The 20,076-nt window shown below is 41.3% G+C and overlaps 1 protein-coding gene across 1 annotated transcript; it reads right to left on the bottom strand.

The window, feature by feature from the left end:
* Positions 1-6: 6 nt before the first annotated feature.
* P2RX7 (purinergic receptor P2X 7) lies at positions 7-15,975 on the bottom strand. Its single transcript, XM_035340704.1, has 13 exons — positions 15,782-15,975; positions 14,018-14,150; positions 13,412-13,483; positions 12,510-12,582; positions 11,447-11,543; positions 8,338-8,418; positions 7,676-7,805; positions 7,139-7,269; positions 3,864-3,957; positions 3,371-3,436; positions 3,157-3,273; positions 2,477-2,572; positions 7-2,008 (listed from the first exon to the last, which is right to left on the bottom strand). The coding sequence occupies exons 1-13, from the start codon at positions 15,904-15,906 to the stop codon at positions 1,538-1,540; spliced, it is 1,686 nt and encodes a 561-aa protein (XP_035196595.1). The 5' UTR covers positions 15,907-15,975; the 3' UTR covers positions 7-1,537.
* Between the last annotated feature and the right edge of the window lie 4,101 nt (positions 15,976-20,076).

Consider the following 20,076-nt stretch of genomic DNA (forward strand, 5'->3'; position numbering starts at 1 on the left):
GTTGGTTGGTTTGTTTGTTTTTCCACACTCCTCGTTGTTTGGCGAGGTATGGGGAAAAAGTAGTAGGCAAAGAATTAGATGACGAGAGCTCACGAAGCAGCAGTGCGGTTTTCAGACATTGCAAGATCTGTGAAGAGATTCTGAGTCAACTAGTAAAAATGCTCTATTTATTACAAAACCAGTCAAAAGCGACAGGAGAAAAAAAAAAGTGTTAAAAACATGTATGACAAAAGTGAAAAGAATTTAAAAATCACAGTTTTAGGTGAATATCCCATGTAATTCTTCCAAAAGGAAGGACAGTGCATGTGTCAGGATAGGAACACATTAATGCCAACTGTAATCTTTTCCCACTCTAGATACATAAAATGATGCAATATATGTTAATACAATTAACGTATATTACAGCTGAAGACAGAAATATAGCTGACAATCTCCCAGCCATATATCTCAAAATGTATGTTGGAAATTGAAATGGCAAACTGCTGGTTTAGCTCAGAGAGAACAAAGCTTAGTTGAAAGGAGTGCAAAATATACACATTACAATCCTTCTCACCCCGTTTCTACAAAAATAGAAAATGGCCAAGTACAACAAAAAGAAAGAACTGAAAAGGTGTTGGAGCACAGATTAATCTACCCTAAATTTGCTGTTCCTTGGCTGTGGCCTTATGCATCACTGTAAAAAGCAACTTGCACTGTGCTGCATTCCGTAGGAGGAGGTGTAGGAGGCAAGGCCTGTTTGAAGCTAAGAGCAAACAGGAGGACAAAGACTAACATTAAAATTCAATGAATATGAAAGAAATGCCTGAAAATATTAGACAAAGATGGTAAAAGTACTTTCCACTGTAATTCCTGATTTAAGGTAAAAGCACCAATACAAAGAGAACAGCTGGGCTTTTTTCAGAAAATGCTTTCTCTGTGCCACTGAAATCTAAAATAAGCCTGTTTAATCTGGACAGACTGTGAGGCCTTTAACAGCGAGTTATGAAAATGCATACTCACTGGCCTCTTTCCAGAACCTCTGATCCAGGGCTGCAGCAAGGTGGTGAGGCTAGGGGAGAGAAATGCTCAGGACCATGTCTTCAATTGATGTCTCTTTTGGACTTCCTTCTTTCAGGGGTCATGCTTTCAGATGGGTCTTGGCTCCATTTTATTTTCAGGGTGCTGGTCATCTCACTCATGTGGGAGTCTGGCACGCAGCAAAGACAGGAGACCTGGAACCTCTCACTAAAATGTAACCCTAAGAACTTGCCCCAGAGGCTACATTTCTAAACCACATGGTGAGTCACAGAGCAAAACAAAGGCAGAAGTACATACTTTAGCTCAAGGTACGTGTTCCTCTAAGCCAAGCAGTAGGTAACAGTCCCTCTCTAATGACAATATACAATAATTCAGCTGCACAGCAAAGATTTTGGGAAGTCACACACTTCCTTTTTCTTCTTCTTTTACACATAAAAAAAAAAAAAAAAGTTCTACGAAAGAAAACAAAGGTTAAACGCCCAAGGTAAGCCACAGCATGATCTCAAGTTGTGCTGCTTCCTCATTCTATCTTAAAACCAGTATAGCTGCCATCTGCTTTGGGATAAGTACTTCTAATCACCCCTCTGCAGCAACTTGGGATGACAGCTCTGTCTTCCAGCTCAAAAGAGCCAAAACGCCAGTGAACATACTGCTTGTAAGCAGCATGACGTAGCTGATTGCTGGTATCATCACCTGTCAGGTCCAGAAAGGGGTCTTTGTAGAGAAGGGCTTTATTCAGGGTTTCTCTAGACAGCACCAGCTTCTTAAACCAATAGGTGGTTGTGATGCACGGCCCATCTGTGTTGCGGCAGCACAGCTGCTCATGGGACTTCTGCGTCAGATTGCATTGGCCACAGCAGCACCACCTGGGGCAGTTTGGAGAACGGGTGCTTTGCATTAGCCAACCAGGCTGAGATTCTCCAGTATCACAGTTCTCATTGGACGTAATGGTGAAGAAGCTGCAAGGATCACTGAATTTCTCAGGGTGATTCTGCAAAGCAATTCCCAACATAAATTAGATGATAAAGCATTGCTGCTGTTTCATCCATCTGCAGAGAGAATTTACAACAGTGATCTGCACCACTGGGTCTTTCATTTGACACAGCACAATAAGTATAATGATGATAGATCAGCAGATCTGGAGGAGGATTATCTTTCTATGTTGCCAACGCCCACCCTTGCAAAATCGAATTGACACCTTCCAAGTTGTTTCAACACCAACACACTCCCACTAGCACATGCCCACTACAGGAAAGCAGCAGTTTTTAGCTGACTCTAGAAAATACATCCTCTGGTCACAGGACTTACTAACTTTAGGGGGGCAATAGGAATCCATTTTTAGTCCCTCAGGATCTAATCTAGAAATATGGGGAAGGGGAAATCCAAATCAGTTTGAAATGACATTCCTCAGTTCTCCTTTCTGAAGAGGGAATCCCAAAGGTTAAGTGTCTGCCTTTACCTCAAAAATGCTGCCTTCAGCATACTGCAAGCTTGTTTTCAGAGGCTTCTTTATCAAAATAACATGTGGCTTATCAACATAGGATACAAGCATCACCTGTAGAGCAGAAGAAATGAGCACTGTCAGCTGGAATAGTTACCTAGAAAACTGGGGATATAGCCCAGAGGTGTGCACTGGGTTCTGCAGTCTGTACTCCAACAAGAGTTCCCTGCAACTGTGTGCTGCAAGGGTAGATGTTTCCAGTATCTGGGATAGCAAGGATGTGGGCAGCAGCAGGGACACACAAAGCTGAGAGGAAGAGATGTTATGGAACTAACTGTAGCTAAAGGGTTCCTATTCCCTGCATGTCTCCCTGATAGACATGGTATGGCTCTGCCCTACCAATGATTTATGTGCAGAGCCCACTGCAGCCACGCAGTGCACAGCTCCATGGAGGATACCTGGAGATTCTCTAGCATGAAAAGGAGGAGGCAGTTCCCTTTGCCAACTCCTTTATGCACTGGATTCCGCAATCCCTCTCACAAAAATCTCTGTTCTCCTAAAACCACGAGTGCAGGCTGCATGCAGGGTGCAGAAGAACAAAGCCCAAGCAGCGAAGCAGCAATGAACCACACAGCAGTTATGAAGGGTTTGATCTGCTGCATTTGTGTGCCTACTGAACAGCAGTTTGCATTCTTTACCTGTTTTGGCTCCAGCACAGTCTCATACTTCTTCCTGATTATATTATCACAGAATGGTATTTTGCAGCAGAAGGAGCAATTGTATAAGTTAAAACAGATTTCTATGGCAGTAAAAGCCTGCACAAGAAAGAAAAGCAAGTAGTGATTCCACTTTCTTAATGAGACTGGAGTTCTCCAGAACTGGCTCCATTAGGACAAAAACCAAGTCTCTCACCAAACCAAAATAGGCGATTGTGGATCCAATGAATGTGAAGAGTTCAACGCTTCTAAATTTTCCACCCTAAAGGAAGCATAAAAGAATGACTGGGAAATAAGATCTATAACCATTCACTCACCTGAATAGCATTTCTCTTTTTGTCCTTTTACAATGATTTATCCACCCCAAGATTACATAGACCATCTCTAACACTTTGCAGGGGAAAATAAACAATTTGAGAGGGAAACAGTGGTGACACACAGGGATCATGACACACAAGATACCTGTTATTTTTTGTCTAAACAACAATCCTGCCTCTCTCTCAACCCTGCTATTTCATTCTCAGTTTTGTTCTCCTATGCCAGTTGAGTTCAGATCTACTAATCTGACATGACTTCCATTCCAGAATGATGGACAGAAGAGGGGAAAGGGGAATGTGGCAGATGAAGGGCTAAAGAAATAGTAAGTTTTCTTCTCTCCTCCCGCAACAAAGAAAAACAAATGCATTTACTGTGCCAAAGACGAGGATATCAAACCGTATTCCGTAGACTCTGAAAAGGGTTCGCTGCTCCTTTCCATTTGGAAGCTTGTAGTACCTTGCAAATCTGCAAAAGAACAAATGAAGATTGGTGTGGCTTCCCTAGGGAATACAATGATACAAAGTTGTAGAACACAAAAGGGGACATTGCTTCTTTTGCCTTCTTCCTTACTGCCCTCTGAAATGCTGGAAGAAGCATTCAGGAACAGCTCATGAAGCCAGCTTCATGGCCAGCAGTCTAAACTAAATTAATACACGTATATATGTGAGGAACTGGCAGGGGCAAAAGCGCCCGTGTTCTTAAGTCTTTTAATGCTACATTATCCACTACCTGCTCTGAACTCCTGAGGACACTTCAGCATGCTGGATTATCACTCATTTCCAACTCCTTAATCAGCAGACAGTGCCAAGAATCACATGGGCCTTTATGACCTTCCAGTTTCTTATTCTATCAACAACATGACCCTCCTGATGCACAGCTCACATCAGCTTATGGATCAATAAACAGTCACAGAGCATGCAACAATGAGATCTTTTTCAAGCCTGACAATGAAAAGCTGGCAGTACAGACAAAATCACTACATTAAACTGAAAGACTTACTAAAACACACAATGGCACTAATTCTCAGCTTCTGAAAACAATACCCGTACGTCTTTTGCTTTGGATTTGCTGTCAGGACTTAAAATGCTGTGTTGTTCTTGACTGGTTTACTTGAGTGATCTCTAAATCCTCTTCTCCTTCATTTAGATAAATAATTTGAACTGCAGTTTGCTGAGCTAAAGGGCTGCAAGGTTAGTTCCGTGGGTGTCAGACACTCACAGATCACTCTGTCATTGTTAATCATAATTTGTTTTTATAGTTGGCTGCCTGTTCAAGTACAAGAAGAGTAACTGTGTTTAAGAGGATATGTCTAGCATAAATACCATCAGCTCAGCCTTCTAATTTCTAGTGTCTTGGTTTATTCATTCAGATTATAGAGACATCTAAAGAAAAAAAATACTTTTTCCTCCTTTCTTTACTCTTTGGGTTCAGTCCCTGCAGCTCTGCTTTGCCATTTGATGCTAACAAATCAGCCCAGAGCAAGCTTTTACTTGATTCCACTCTGTCCTTCGCATTCTACTCCATGCTAAGTTTGGCAGACTTTTAGAATGCTCTTAATCAGAGTTCCCGAGATCATTTGCTTCCCATTCACAGAGATATGATTTGAAATTCTCTGAGGGAAAGTCACTCAGAAAAACACAGCATAATGTCTTTTGCTTTCTTCTTGTTTGCCCAGATATGAAATACCATTTTCACTTGTGCTGAATGGTTCCAAAGTTTGTGGCCAATGCATGTTTTACCAGCCAGCTCTTAGCCTCCAGAGCCTGCAGGTCATTTAGGCTTTATTTTAAAGTTTTCCTAACTGTTTTCAGGATCAGAGGTTTTCTCTAGCCCCCATGGTAGAGGTTATTTCATATTTCTTCTTGATGGCATATAAGCTTTCTTCTCTGTAACAACTTTGTGCTCTGAGCTGACCTGTTGGGAGCTTTCTTGACCACTGTCTGAAGCTTTGCTCCCTTGCACCTCAAGCAGTTCTTTTCTTTTAGAAGGCTTACATGTTCCCATTCAAGTCTATCACAAAATTTCCTTTGGAACTGAGCTGAAAGCAATAGGACTCCATGCAGACAGGTTATAACCCGCCCAGAGTCCCCGGCTGGCCTGCAGGGGAAGCAATGGTCTATAACCTGTTTCTTGGGGTCTTTTCAAAGTTTTCTTCTGCTACTGATCTCTGCTAGCTTTGGGATGCTGGGCTGGATGGACCTCTGCTCTGATAGTATGTTATATTCTTATGAAATGCCACACTGATGAATAAAGGTTTTCTTGAAATATATTTATTGTCGGATCGTTTCCTTTGGGTAATGCTACTGAAATCAGCAGCTGTTTGTACAGGTTTGCATACACCAGCTCAACACTGCGGCAGAGTTTGTGCACGTTCTTCCCTGAAACACCCATGGCTGTTTTAAATAGTATTCTGTTCAAACTATTCATCGTCCTTCGACTTTCACTGTTTTCACTTTTTGAATTGCTGCACAGACCTACTCTGCTTGTCTTTTTTAAATTTTGCAGACATCAGAGAGTGGCATTCTTTTGCCAATAAAACCTCTTGATTAACAGCTATAGAATCAGGCCATCTGGATGTTGTCTGGTATCCTGCACACTCTCCCAGCAGGCTTGCCTGTGTTCTCAGATGAAGCTCACTTCCTGGATGCTAGAGTTTTACTTCCTTTCAGCACACATTTCAACTGAACCACAGCAAAATAATCTTTCCACTGGTATTTCGATGCTTAAAAGACAACAGGATTTCGGGCAAACCCATTCTTGGCATTTTGATCCTAGCCGTTAATCTGATACTAGTATCCTCAAAACTACTCCAGTCTTCCTCCAAAAGCCTCCTAAGAAATCCCCTTTGCCTGCAAAAACCTATTGAACAGAAACATTGCTGGCCTCAGCCTCGTAGTACTGTCTCACTTTTAATGGGTGTTCTCAGCTCCGAGGGAACACCTATTTGTTCCTTGTTTGCACAGCTCCAGCAGAATGCAGCTTTGACGTATATTGGCGGCTCTTTGACAGCTAAGACACTCATGCTACCATCACTGATGTATGAAAAGCCACAATAATAAGCAAAGTCAAAAAGTGCTGTTACACAAAAATTTTGTCCTAGATCTGAGGGATAACTTTAGTTTTAAACACGCTGATATGCATTTGATAAATTGTGCAACTATTTAGAACTGGAGTCACATCAAGATTTTCTGTCAGAATTTCACTGGCTGCTGTATGTACAGAGAACCAAATGCTCTAATTTGCTTTTAAATAAATCTTGATTCAGTGAACTGCAGGGTTACCCAGGTGTAAGCAAAACACTTTATTTTATTTAATTGCCTTGGGAAACTCATGAATTTAGGTAGTTTCAAGCTTCAATTGCCATATGGTGGAGCCTGCCCAAACTATTTTCTGTGTTAGCTCCCAGAATATTTGTAGGAAATTTCTAGGCCTTTCAACACAGAAATAAAACCTCCTACCATACAACCATGCTCATCTGGAAAATGACCATGATAATACAACTGCACTTACTGCAAGTTAAGGACATGAGTACTAAAGCAAAGCAGAATCAAATGTTCTGTTGTTCCAAGCTGTCATTCTCCACACCTCATCACGCCTTTGCTTCAACTCAGAAAACACACTACTTGCGTCATGTAACATTTTTTACCTGAAGCTGAATCCAGGGTACTGGCTTCTTGTTTTGTCATCAAGGCGGCGGAAACCATACTCTGGGCTGCAGTAGTAAGACCAGCTGTCTAAGTCACAGTCCCATTTAATCTCAATGGAAATTATTCCTCCCTAGAAACAGAAAAAGTAAGTGTGGAGACTAGTGTGATTGCTGCCTTTGCTGAACTTTTTAATGCCAAATAGAAGCCACCATTTTTGGCAGTTTGACTTTTGGGTAACATTTTCCTGAAGCAACATAATTTATGATGTGCTTTGGTAGAATCAAAAGATGATCATGAGTGACAGCCTTATATAGGACCTATTTAAATGAAAGGTGGTACAAGGGCCTCTACAAGCTACAGTAATACAAACCAAATAGTATCAACTCTGTCAACGGGGGTCTCATCCTGTGAGATGGTAAACACATTTATTTTTTAAAATATGAGGTTATGTTGCTTCTCAAACAGTTTCTAAACCTAGAACAATTCCATTATATGGCAGACAGCAAAATACACGGGAAGAAAGAAAAATCACAGACCTTTACTGCCACCTCTGAAAAGTTCTCTTTTGCTTCCTGAAGGATATCTCCCAGACGGAATATTGGACAGAGAGGGGAAGTTCTCTTGTTGAATGTGCAGGAAGAATTGAAATTCGGTGAAATATTTTGTCTGTGAAGAACACAGAGAGTTGTTTAAAAACAAAAGCAGGAGCAGCTATAAGTACAGCTAAGGGACTTCACTCTCAGTAGAAGCTGTGTTAAATGTGTTCAGATTGTATTTACATGAGCTTTTGTTTTCACACCTACCAGATCTATATTTCCCTAAGTGGGATCTACAAATCAAGATGGATTCTTTACTCTTTGAATATAGCACAAGCAAAATTTACCTGCGTAAACTAAATATTTTCACCTTATAATCTAGATCACACAACTGTTACATTGTATTTTAGTCATTTTACCCCAACATAAACCCGTATATCTGAATGCGCAATTCTTGTCCCATGCCTGTAGGCTGTGATCCCAAGCTCATTTCTCTTGGCTCCTGAAGAATTATTAGGGCTTGAGACTTAACAGCTGTTGCTCATGCAAATAAAGCCCTGAAGACAGCCTTTCTGAGTAAAGAAGGTGCCAATTTACACAATGCTTTCTTTAGAGCACAACCACTTACTCTTTAGAAAGCATTCAGGAATGTTTACACTTACACGGTGTAATTAAATTTTGGGAAGTGAACGTTGTTCTTTATTAGCACTGTGAAGTCTTCAGAACTCCTCAGAACAGCAGGCCTAAAAGAGAAACATCAAACCAAGTAACTTCTTGTACTTAATTACATCAATTAATGCTATGCTAATTTATTACCTGGAAAATTGTCAGTAGGAAGAATAGTTTGCTGAGAAAGAGATTGAAAAGCAGAGTTAAGTGACTCAGGGAACCAAGAAAGATAAAGGTCATTTTCTTAGTTTTAGGCATAAATTGTTCTCTCCTTCTTGCTCTTGCTTGTGTGGGCTGAGCCTAAATGTGCGCTACATGCAGCTAAAATATGATCTCACAAGACTTCTCATAAAGCTCTCGCTACAGAATAGTAGTAAGAGCTTATACCATTTGACAGCTGATTATTTCTGCACAATGAACAAGCAGTTTCATTGCTGGTGCCCACAGACAGGTGGCCATTTATGCCAGGGCTGCACAGTTAGTAAGAATATAATGAGCCATGCTCTCATTCCTAGAGGATGTCTCTGGAAGTCAGGTGTCAATCACATCATCAAAGGTTGTTCTGCCTTTCTAGAAGATACTAGTTTGAGGGCTTACTTACCCTGCAGACTGTGGGGAGATAGTGGTTTGTGTCACTAGATAAGCTGGTGAACTGCAAACACAATGGGAAGCAGGCTGCCAGTCCTACCCTTCCTCAAAAGTTGTTTCTCTGAAGCTAACGTGGCAGAAAAGAAGGCACTTTCCTACAAGTTGCCAGCTGAGTAACCTTGGCCTAGATTGCATGAGACAATCTCTGCTACACCCCAGGACTTGCCTGGGCTATAGAAGAGTAACAGATGCAATTTTTAGCATTATATGTCATGCACAGGGACAGTGCTGGACGGGAATATTCACATAGCTCCGTTTTGAAAATGAGTCAGGAAAATTTTAATTTCCATCAGGACAGCCATTCCAAGGGGTGTAAACAGTCTTCAAAGCAGTCATCCATATCAAGGACAGTGCTTCTAAGCAAGCAGTATTTTTCCTATCATTGCACTTTGAGCAATGCTTCTGCATCAGAGATCTGTGATGACTAGAAGCACATTAGTTGGGTGATAGTTTCCATGAAGGACATCTCAGAGCATCTCCTAAACACAGTCAATGAATGAGAGACATGGCTGCAAACCAATTTAATACTTGCAGATATTATCTGGACATAAGAGCTTCTGAAGAATTTCAGTGTGTAACAGTCAAGACATGAATAATGTATGTTAACTGTTAAAGAACTAAAAATGAATGAACCTATAATGTGGAACTGTCTGTAACTCATCCACTGGGAGGCATCTGAAATCTGATCCAAAGCTCTTCTGGAAAAGGTGGTGTAAACACCTATCCTTTGCCAGCTAATCTGACAACTGTGCCCTGTCTCAGGCAGAAATGAACAATCAAAAATAAAAGAATCTTCTTGCCAAAATGCAGTAGCTTTGTTTGGCTCCTTTGTTCAGCTCCAGCCATAACTAACGGGAAGGAAAAGGAGTACTCCTGTATAGCTCATGAAACTTATCTTTCAAAATAATTTGGACAATAAAGACAATCATGGGTGTAACCAAAACCCAACATTGCTCCCACAGTATCTCAACCAGAAGGCAAAACTTCCTGGGCTCTGACCTTTCTCTTATATATTGTTCTGGTAGCAAACAAACACTCAGCTTTGCTATTTAGCAATTCCTCCTTTTTTTTTCTTGCCAATGAAACTTGTGAAGGAACCTTTTACATCAGAGGTTTGGATCAAACCTCTCATCCATTATTTTTGGTCCCTGGTAGTGATCAACTACTGGCACTGTAGAGGAAGATTAGGAAACAAGACAGAATGTGTCAACTGTGCAATGTAATCAACGACAAAATTCCCTTTGGAACACACAGCAGTAAGCCTACACAACACGACATTTGGAAATGACTGGCAGTCACTGAGACTTTATCAAAAAAAAAAAAACCCTAAGATTCCAATAGCTCAGGAAGCTCATGCGTATCTTTCCAGGATGCTGTATGAACAGTAATATCCTTCCTGTTTCTGGACAAAGCCTTTTTTCAGATCACAGCTCTGTCTGCAGAAGTGAATGGCACTTCCTTTAAAGAGCTGAAAAAATCTCAAAGTTGCTGCAGGAAGCATTGTGAGCCCTGGATGGAACCTGGCAGTGGAAAAACTACTCAGTCTCTGACATAAGGAAAAGATGGGATATATACGCAGAATTGTGCTTGTATCTTTTAAAAGCAGTGAGTTAATGAAAGTGGTAATTGACCTGGTTTCTTACAAGTATATTTCAAAAGCTGGATGAGAGAAGCTAAAATTGATTAGTCATCCACTCTCTTAGAGTGTAATTTCCATCATCTCTGTAGAAATCAAAACAATTATAAAATTTATTTGGCTGATACAGAAAGAAAATGGACCAGTTTCTTCTTGCAACACTGCACAGTTATGCGATTACAGAGAAAGATGGCCACAGGGCCCCTCCATTCCACTCTCTGCGTCACAGCAGCATTGTTCCCTCGAGTCTTTTTCTGACAGTTTTCTTCAGCTCACTATTACATACTGCCAGCATTGAGGTTTTCATCACCTGCCTAGAAAGGATGTAGATGTTCCTCAGTCTGGAGAGGACCCCCCAAAATCCCCAGCACAGACAACCAATCCAGTGCTACTGTTCTGCGTGGTGGAAGCAACCTTCCTATGGTAAATGCACCCACACGGAGCTTCTAAACCCCAGAGCCTGGCATAAGAGAACCCTAAGTCAGGAAACCTATCTTAAACTTTCCATGACATTTGAATTCATGATCTAAATGCCTCTAGTGAACTCAAGATGAGCCTGTGACATCTAAAATTGTTTTTGTGGAAGCTGCATGATGTTACAAATGGGAAGCTCTGGCTTCACTGCAGAATCAGCAGGACAATTGTAGAAGTAATTCATTTAGATATAGTAAGCATTAACAATATGGCTATGAAGAAAATAGCTATGAGATCTGTGTGTGCCTGAGCAAAGTGATTATCCTAAAATTGTATGACGCTGTCAAAGCAAACCCTTTTTTGACAAAAAAAAATATAAATATATATATATATATTTTACTTACACAGGGGGGTATTCCTCCATTGGCACAGGGCACCATGCCATGATCTCACAGGTTTTAAGAGTTTCATTATATTGCACACATCTTCCTGTCTGAACTCCTGTAGAGAAAGAAGCTCTTACTCAGCAAACACAAGAGTTTTGCACCATATAGACAGTTTCCACATGGCAGTGGATTCCTCCTCAAATGTAAAGCAGAGATTTTGACACTATAGATTCTTGCAGCTTTCTGTTCAGGACCAAATCATGGTCCTGCCACACATCATCAATCCTTATTTAGCCCTTTACTTGGGTCAACAATGCTTGTTATTGTTTGGACTGAGGATGAAGTACTTTCCTTCAAAGCTTTACATGAAGTTACATATCTGAGTCTTGGTATAAACTGAGAAATTAACCGTTTCAGTCAACTGAAGTAATTAGCAATTAGTTAAACAATTAACAAGTTTAATTCAACAACATAAGCAAATTAAACAAGGATATAAAGGTAATCAGAAAACCTTAATTCTTTCTACATTCCTGGAGAGTCAGCATTTTTTGTGAGTGCCTGACTTTACCAGCTAAAGCGCTAATTCAGCCAGAAGCCTGAATTCAGGAATCGCAGCACTGTAAGGAACTCACATAGCTGATGAAAACTGCATGATGTCTTCTGGACAACTGGCCCTCAAAAAAGGACAGAAGTCATTGTCGTATTCTGACTAACTATCATGGGGATGTTACAGACCCTTCAAAAAGATCCTGTAGTCACTCCGCTTGCTGAGCAGTCACGGACTTCAGTGGGAGTGACTGGGAGACTGGCCTTCATTCATATCATGGTCTTCACTCCTCTTCACATTTGCCCTTCCTCTGCTCCCTTTCACTGTTTCTCATTTTAGAAAGGGCATATACAAAATGGTAAGAACTCAGTTTTGTCGTTTCAAATATAGGTTATCAGATATCTCTCAGGATTCTGTATTGTTCTACTGCAATTCTTCTCCAAGTTGGCACTTGTACATTCTGCACTGGTCAATAATGCAACAGAAGGTAATACCCACAAACACTATTTCAATCTGAAAATGCCATTTACCTACCATTACTGTGGACATCTGCACTCCCTTTTTCACAGGACTTGTCTGTAGAGCAGATAGCTTTGGCAAAGGGAGCCTGCAAAAATGACATAAAAGAGCAACATAAATATATTCCTCTCCATACCTATGTAAAAAGGCTTTCTTAACTTCAATGCAAAAATAGCAAATAATAAGAAAATAATAATGCAGAGAGTATAATCCTTACTTATTATTATGCTTATAATGAGCAAAAGGCTAAAAAGTCTTTTTCTCACTTATAATAACACTCTCCCTTATTATATCCTTTCCTTTTTTGATGTTGTTTTTGTTTTTGTTTTGTTTTGTTTGTTTGTTTGGTGCTCTTTCCTGTACTACTAGGTGCAATAAATCTAACACCGGACTATTTCTTTGTTTACTAACAGTCAGATGAATGATGAGGAGAGCTACAGCTGACTACCCCGTCTGGGTACGGAAAGGAAGGAAGGGAACGCGTAGGAATGAGCAACAGCAAGAGCACCATGCCAGCAGAGAAGCTGACAGCACTTCTCTAACTCCATCATCCCTTCAGGTTTTTCTCAAGACCAGCAGCAAAGCCAGAGAAGCTGCATTGGCCTGAATATCATCAATTCCTGAAAGTGATGCAGGTATGTTCGGCAAGCTCATTGCTACAAGGCAAAGTCACAACTGACAACTGAATCCCCAAGAAATACCAGAGTAGAGGAAAGAAAAGGAGCGATTAAACTAGATTTTGCATGCTTTCTGTTGAGATACAAGCATTAAGAGCAGCAGTATTTGCTTGCACAGGATGGTCCCAAGGACAGTCCGCTCTTTTACATCAACATTAATGTTTGCTCCTAACTACTGTCTATTTGTATTTAATACCATCATCCTAAATATAAATTACCAAAAAATATATATATATTTACCTCAGGGCATCTCCCTTGAAGCTGGTTGTCTGTCTGAATGACGTTGGTCATCACGAAAAAAGAGTCTCTTGACTACATGGAGAAAAGAATATGAATCTGACTGAAATTTCACAGACTTGTTTCAGAACTCACTCCAGAACATCACCTGGAAGGACAGTGAGGCTGTTTCTGCTCTACCACCCCTCTAACAAACATTCAAATCCAATCTGGCTCAAACAGGAAAAACCAGGGACATCATCAGGGCATGAACGAGCAACCTGGGCAAAACGGCCCCGACTTTTTATTTTTTCATCTGGCATTGCAGCCAAGAAAAACATGCTGGCACTAACTAGTAATAATACTACTGTGTTTAGTACTGCTATACTGGAATAAATCTGTTGATTTTGTAAAAATTCATAACAAATAGCACCACAGAATTATCATGAAAGAGGATAATCTTTTCCCTTATACTGGGGAAGGAAAGGTAGATTTGGTTTGGTAGACTGCTGTCTCAAATGTAAAGTCTCCTTTAATGTTGCTCTTCATTCCAGGAGAGACATATCAGGAAAAAAAAACAGATGCACCAACAGAAGTTGAATATTATACTGGCATTAAATTAAGACTTGCCTGCATTGGTATGGCATATTCTGCTGTATCCCAGATCCTGCTGCCTGAATGAGCCACTCCCTTCACGCTAGTGCGAACTGAGCTGGTAACTTCTTCCTTCTCCTGATAGCGCTTGTGAGCGATGAGGGTATAACTGGCCGGATTAAACAGAAAGAACAGGTAAACTCAGAAAAATAAAATTAGGTCAGGTTTTTTTGTATCATTTTTGGACAAAACGCACTGCAAGATAAAGTCAGACAGGCATTTTCAAGTAACCGAGAGCCTTTTGGTGTGAGAGAGAAGCATCATCTGGGCCAAAGTCTTCCTTGGATTCACCTTCACAATGTTCAGCTTTGTCAGGAGTGAGTTCAAATACACACAGAGAATTTCTATTTTCACAGCTTAAATGCTACAGACAGCATTAAGTCACATCCTGGTCCTTCAGATACCATTTGTGAAACACCAACTAGCTACAAGGGGGCTTTATGTCATCCAAAATCTTTTGCCCATGCTGCATTACCCTACCTAGACTTTGACTTTTTGTGTCACAAACAGTAGTGTCCTCTCTACATTTGGGATCTATCTATACATATATATATATAAATATATATATATTTTTTTGGGGGGGGGAGAGAGAGCTTAAAATACTTAGTCTTTAACTTTCCAGAGTGAGTACTCTTGCATGTCATTCTGATTGCTTTAAAAATCTTGTCCTAACGCTTTTACTTCCTCGTGAATTGTGTGTGTTAATAATAGAAAGTCATCTCTGTTTTTATGCTGACAGGGAAGTCATTTCGCTCATCTAATTCATGAAAGAACTGACAACTTTGAAAACTATTGTATGTTCAGAAGGTAGTTTCCACACTACATAAAAGTACCATAAAAGTACCATAAAAGGTTTGCTTTTTAAAACAAGCTGGCTGCATAGCCACAGGGGCCAGCACCATTTCAGTTTAACAACAGACTCTTCTGGAGGGGATAAAAGTTTCTGAAGGACAGAAACAGAAAGCAATCGATCGATGCTCCTTCCTTTATAGTGTCTGTTATAACACTGTTTTTCTTCTGGAGAACAGTTCTTTGGGATAATCGTGCGTTTGGAAACTGGCAGTAGGAGCCCAGGTCTGAGCAGCAGTAGGTGCTCGCGTTTCCTGCCGAATTGATTCTTACTGAGATTGCGATCAGTGTGCTCAATGTCCTGGCATGTTGCCCTCCCGTAAGAAAGAAACCAACCATCTAAATTTGCAGACTTTGTTCAGCAAAGACTTATCACTGAAACCAGCCCTACTTTGAGGAAAATCTGCCCTTTAGAGGCAATCAATTACTGCATATTCCTAGAACACCTTATTGTTCTAGAAATCTGCTTCAAGGGCTAATTGGCTATTTCATCTGTTAGGTGTATCTAACCCTAGCTAGGAGACTCTCTGGAACAAACTCTAATCTCAGAAACGGTGGTGTAAATCTGAGATTTTTCAATGCAGGTACTGTGGTTTTAACAGAAAAGAAATGAAAAGAGCCACAGCAAGAAGTGAAACTAAAAGCATTTGTTAGTAGAAACTCAGCTCTGTCCTAGCAACCCCACCCTGTTAAGTAAGCTCCTGTGCCCAACTCCCACCACCATGTTCCCACCGTTCCCACGGCCACATCCATCTTCCAACGCCAAAACAATGGTCTTGAGTTGCTGCCACAGAACTCAAAGCACTGAAAGCCAAGTTGCAAGCCAGACAACCTGCGAAACAAGCAACATTTCTTAGTGTGCAACACCGTGTCACATCACCCTGCACTTACCAAACATATATGGCAATAACTACATAAATGAACCACTTCACGCATACACATCCAACGCTCCGAAAGCGGATTGATTTTGGAGAGTCGTAATGAAACGGATCCTGCAGCCAGCCACACGAGACCATTGTCAGCGCTTCCTTTGAGAATGAAATTTCTGAAAACTGCAACGGGTTGGTGCTGTGTTCTTCACTACTGCATCCTTCTCAAGCCACACCACTTAAAGGTACAGGCAGAAACCCATGCGAGTACCGTGGTTCCCCAGGCCTTCTACAGAAAGGCAGGTGGTGGATCAAGGACTGCTATTAATCACAACTAATATAAAGAAACGGCAGACAGGATGCCAAACACCTTCTTTACCTGTCCAGAGAAGGAAAAGGACAAATTAACCTCTGTTTTAGCTGTATGAAATAAGGCAAATTCTACTAAAAAGTAGTCTGACTCAGCCTGTTGACAGAAAAACAAGCTCTTTGCAGCCACCCACGTTTATGTACGACAAAGACAGTTTTCAGAGAGGGAAGATTTTTTGAATTCCCTTCAGCTGAGTACCACTAGTATAAATTTCTGAATTCAGACTTTTTTTTCAAAGAGAAAAGTCAAAATGCCAGACACATTAATGCTGCTATTATGGTCCTCAGCTAGCCCAGGTTTCTACAGTTAAAAAGTTCTGGTTTGGAAAAAAAACTGAGAGAATTTCCTGCTAAGTTCTCAAGTCCTACTTGTTCAATGTCTGGGGGAGAATTTCCTTTCACTGAATCAGTCCAGACATCAAGCCTGACTTTGAAAGCTCCGTGAAGCAGTAAATACTTTCAAGCCCCTGACCTGACTTGAAGAAGGATGGAAAGCTTTTATAATGCTTAAAAGGCTTGATTCTTCTGTGTGAATTCAACACATTTTTTTCCAAAATGTTTCAGCAGGAGCAGGATTAGGGTTCACATTAAATTTGGAACGACTACCGTGGGTCAAACCACAGGACTGTTAGCACAGGACACTTATTTTGTCTCCAAGAATGGCCATAAATAGATGCCTAGGAAGAACGTGAGGACCAAGAAAGCAAAAAATGATTGCTCCAAATAGTTTCCCAGTCTGTTTGCAACTCAAGGACACCCTTAGTCAGATAAGAAGGTTTTGTTTTGTTTTGTTTTGTTTTTATATTCAGTAACCTTTAATAAATCTCCCTTCCACTAACTTATCCATTCTTTCCAGGTAAAATTTTAGCATCTTCAAATCCCTCTAGCAAGCATTTGCCCAGCTAACTGCACATAGCCTGAAGAGTCACAACTGTTGATTTGGTTACAGAAGGAGTACTGAATTTCACCCTAGAGCTCCAGAGCTGATTGCTAGCGCTGCTTGTCACCTCCTGTCAACTGCACCATCCCTCTGCCACCTGCAAACAGCACCACCAGCACTCAATCTTTCTGCTCCTCTGAAATCCCATAGACCAAAAGCCTTAAGACACAGGGAAATGGGAAAATGGAAGCTTCCTAGTTTCTGCCATGGAGTTATCGTGCAGCCTTCATCACATCACATCCCCTTCCAGTGCACCTTACTCAACATCTCTAAAATGAGCTGATCATTTACTTTCCTCTTTCTTGGCAAGCTGTGGGTGCATCACTAGCTCTGGTTTACATGAGGAGCTGGGTGGCCTCAGCCACCACAAAGGAACCTTGCTGGGTGTCCCTTGTCCACGTTTGCCAGGGGGGAAGCTGAGAGCTACAGGAGCATAAAGGCAGAAGAAGCTGGTGAGTCCCTGCATTGGGGGACAGCAGTACAGGAAGGTCAGGAGGCTCCTGGCCATGCTCTTCCCGCTCCAGAGGTGTATTCCAGGCACCAGTGCAGCTCTTCTCAACAACCACATCAATAGGCATTTGCAAAAATAAACTGGGTTCTGGTTGCACCAGGAGCTGAGCACTGCACTGTGAATTATGCTGCTTGGCTTTCCAGGAGAGGGCACTGCTACATCAATGCGCCGGCCAGCACCTCACTGGAGGAGTCTCCTTGAGCCTTGTATGTCAACAGCCTTGCAACCCCCTGCCGTTGCTCTCGGCATCTCCCACAGTGAACGACACTCTTGCAAGCAGATGCGTTGCCTGAAGCTGGGGCAACTGTAGAGATCAATCTAAAAGGACTGAAACCTGCACGACGCTGGCCTCCTTCTGAGCTTGACTCCCCACCTCCCAACACTTTGCACCAGCAAAGAAGGTGCCATGTGCTTCCAGACTGCATATGACTCTCACTTCACATGGGTAGCAATGATGACACAAGGAGCAGGGCAACAATAAAGCAAGCTTTGGGGACATCAGTAGCCACAAAGATTTTCAGCTTTTTTTACCTCAGGTTGCACAGGACATGGTCCTGTTTGGTCTCAGGATGGTTTTGTGTCAGGTGGGATTAAAAGGGAGTTGTAAAGAAGTAGAGCTGTTGAGGTGGGACCTGTAAGTCTCATGCTCAGAATCTGAGAGAAAAGAAGACTGGATCAGAATATATTAGACTCAGATTAATAGGACTGGATTCCTCCCTCTCGTAACAGAAGAGGGGGGCACAAAATGTACAAAATCTGCAGAACAGATAATGTGTTTGTTTGTTTTTTGTTTTCCCCAATCTTTTACTATTTTAAATCACCCAGGATGCTATGGCTGTAGTTGTGATTACACATTCAGAACCAGACAGGCTTTCTAGCTGTTAGAGTTGTCTTAAATGCTTTTAGCACACAGGAACAGGTCACATTCTGATACAAATATGCTTGATTTTTTGAGACATCAGTGATCATTCCTTATGCTTTCACTGACCACAATCCATACTGCTACACTTGATATTAGTGACTTCAGCAAGCAAAATTCTGCTATGTAATAACAACCAAAAAGGCTGCTATTGGGAGGAACTAGAAACAGACCTAGGATGCATTTAGGTGCTAGAATGGCCAGAAACAATTTGATTTTTAATACAACCCAGTCAGACCTAACTGTACATATAAATAACACAATAGTTATAATGAAAGAAAAAAAAAAAAAAAGAGGACCTGGATTGTGTAAGACAAGCTGAAGTAATTGGTGTCTTCGCTTCCTAAATGCTCTCATTTTCACATTAACATCTTCCATCTGTTTGGGATCTGAACTCAGCAGCTAGGCCAGACGCATTCATCTTCTTGTCCATGGATGTTCCCATATAAGGTGATCTCTCTTTGCCCGTGGAGCACGATTTCGATTTGCTCAGGTTTCGTTCCACTCTGATTTGCTGGCCTCTATGGTCGAGCTCCTCTTGCAGTTTTGTAAGGCAGTCATCCACACAACAGTAGCTATAAAAGGAGGAGAAAGTAATGAAGATGTGCCTCCAGATCTAAAGAGACCTAGATAGCTTATTTTGCTCCATTCTCTTTCTTCTGCACACTGCCTCTGCATGGTATCCTTTTAATAAGCAGTTTCCGTAAGCCTTTTCCAATCAATATAAAATATGAGCCCTATCTAGAGAATTGGACGGAACTCTAGGGCAGCACTGTTGTAACAACTCACTTGTCATTAGGAAACTTTGCTTGAAATTCTGTATAACTCTCCACACGAACTAACTTGGGAATTTGGAAAATGCCTGCAGAATTATAGAACAAATATGTATGAACACTGGCCTTCAGTTCTGTGAGACCTGATCAAGGCATCACATCACCTCAATTAAGATCTGAGTTCATGGATTTTCACCACAACAGTGGTACAATCTCATGATCTTTTTTTTCTTGTCTTGGTGTTTTCTAATTTTCAAATATCCTTCCTCTTCTTTGTCATCTCTGTAACACTAAGGAGGCATACGAAGAGGGGAACTGTCCTTTACTTCTTAGGAGGTCTGAGGCATGGAAGACTTAAAGAGAATCAGAGCAGCACCCTCCCACCGTACCCAGCCCAGATCCGGATCCTTCTCGCTGCCCTTGGCACTGCAGGCACAATCCATTCTCTCCCCTGTACAGAGGACTGAGGTAAGGATGTGTTTCCATATTTGCAGAAACATGGCATTGCTCCAGCATTATGGCCCAGGATCCATGGATTTACCACTTCCTATTACCTTTCTGTGCAGTCTACAGGGAGCAGAACTGGTCCCCAGTGCCTCCACGGGAAATACCCTTTTCATTTGCTCCCTCTGTGTATTCTATATGCTCAAAATACTCATCAGAAGAAAAGCGTAACTGATACCAGGAAAGCATGTCAAGGGAAAGTAGATCTCTTCTGGGAACTTGTAGGTAGATACGATTCCTAAAGGTCAGTATACAGACTGAAAGCACAAAGGAAACATGATCTGGTTTTTAAAGTTCAAAT

This window comes from Oxyura jamaicensis, chromosome 15 (assembly GCF_011077185.1).
Source record: "Oxyura jamaicensis isolate SHBP4307 breed ruddy duck chromosome 15, BPBGC_Ojam_1.0, whole genome shotgun sequence".
NCBI classification, from domain to species: Eukaryota; Metazoa; Chordata; class Aves; order Anseriformes; family Anatidae; genus Oxyura; species Oxyura jamaicensis.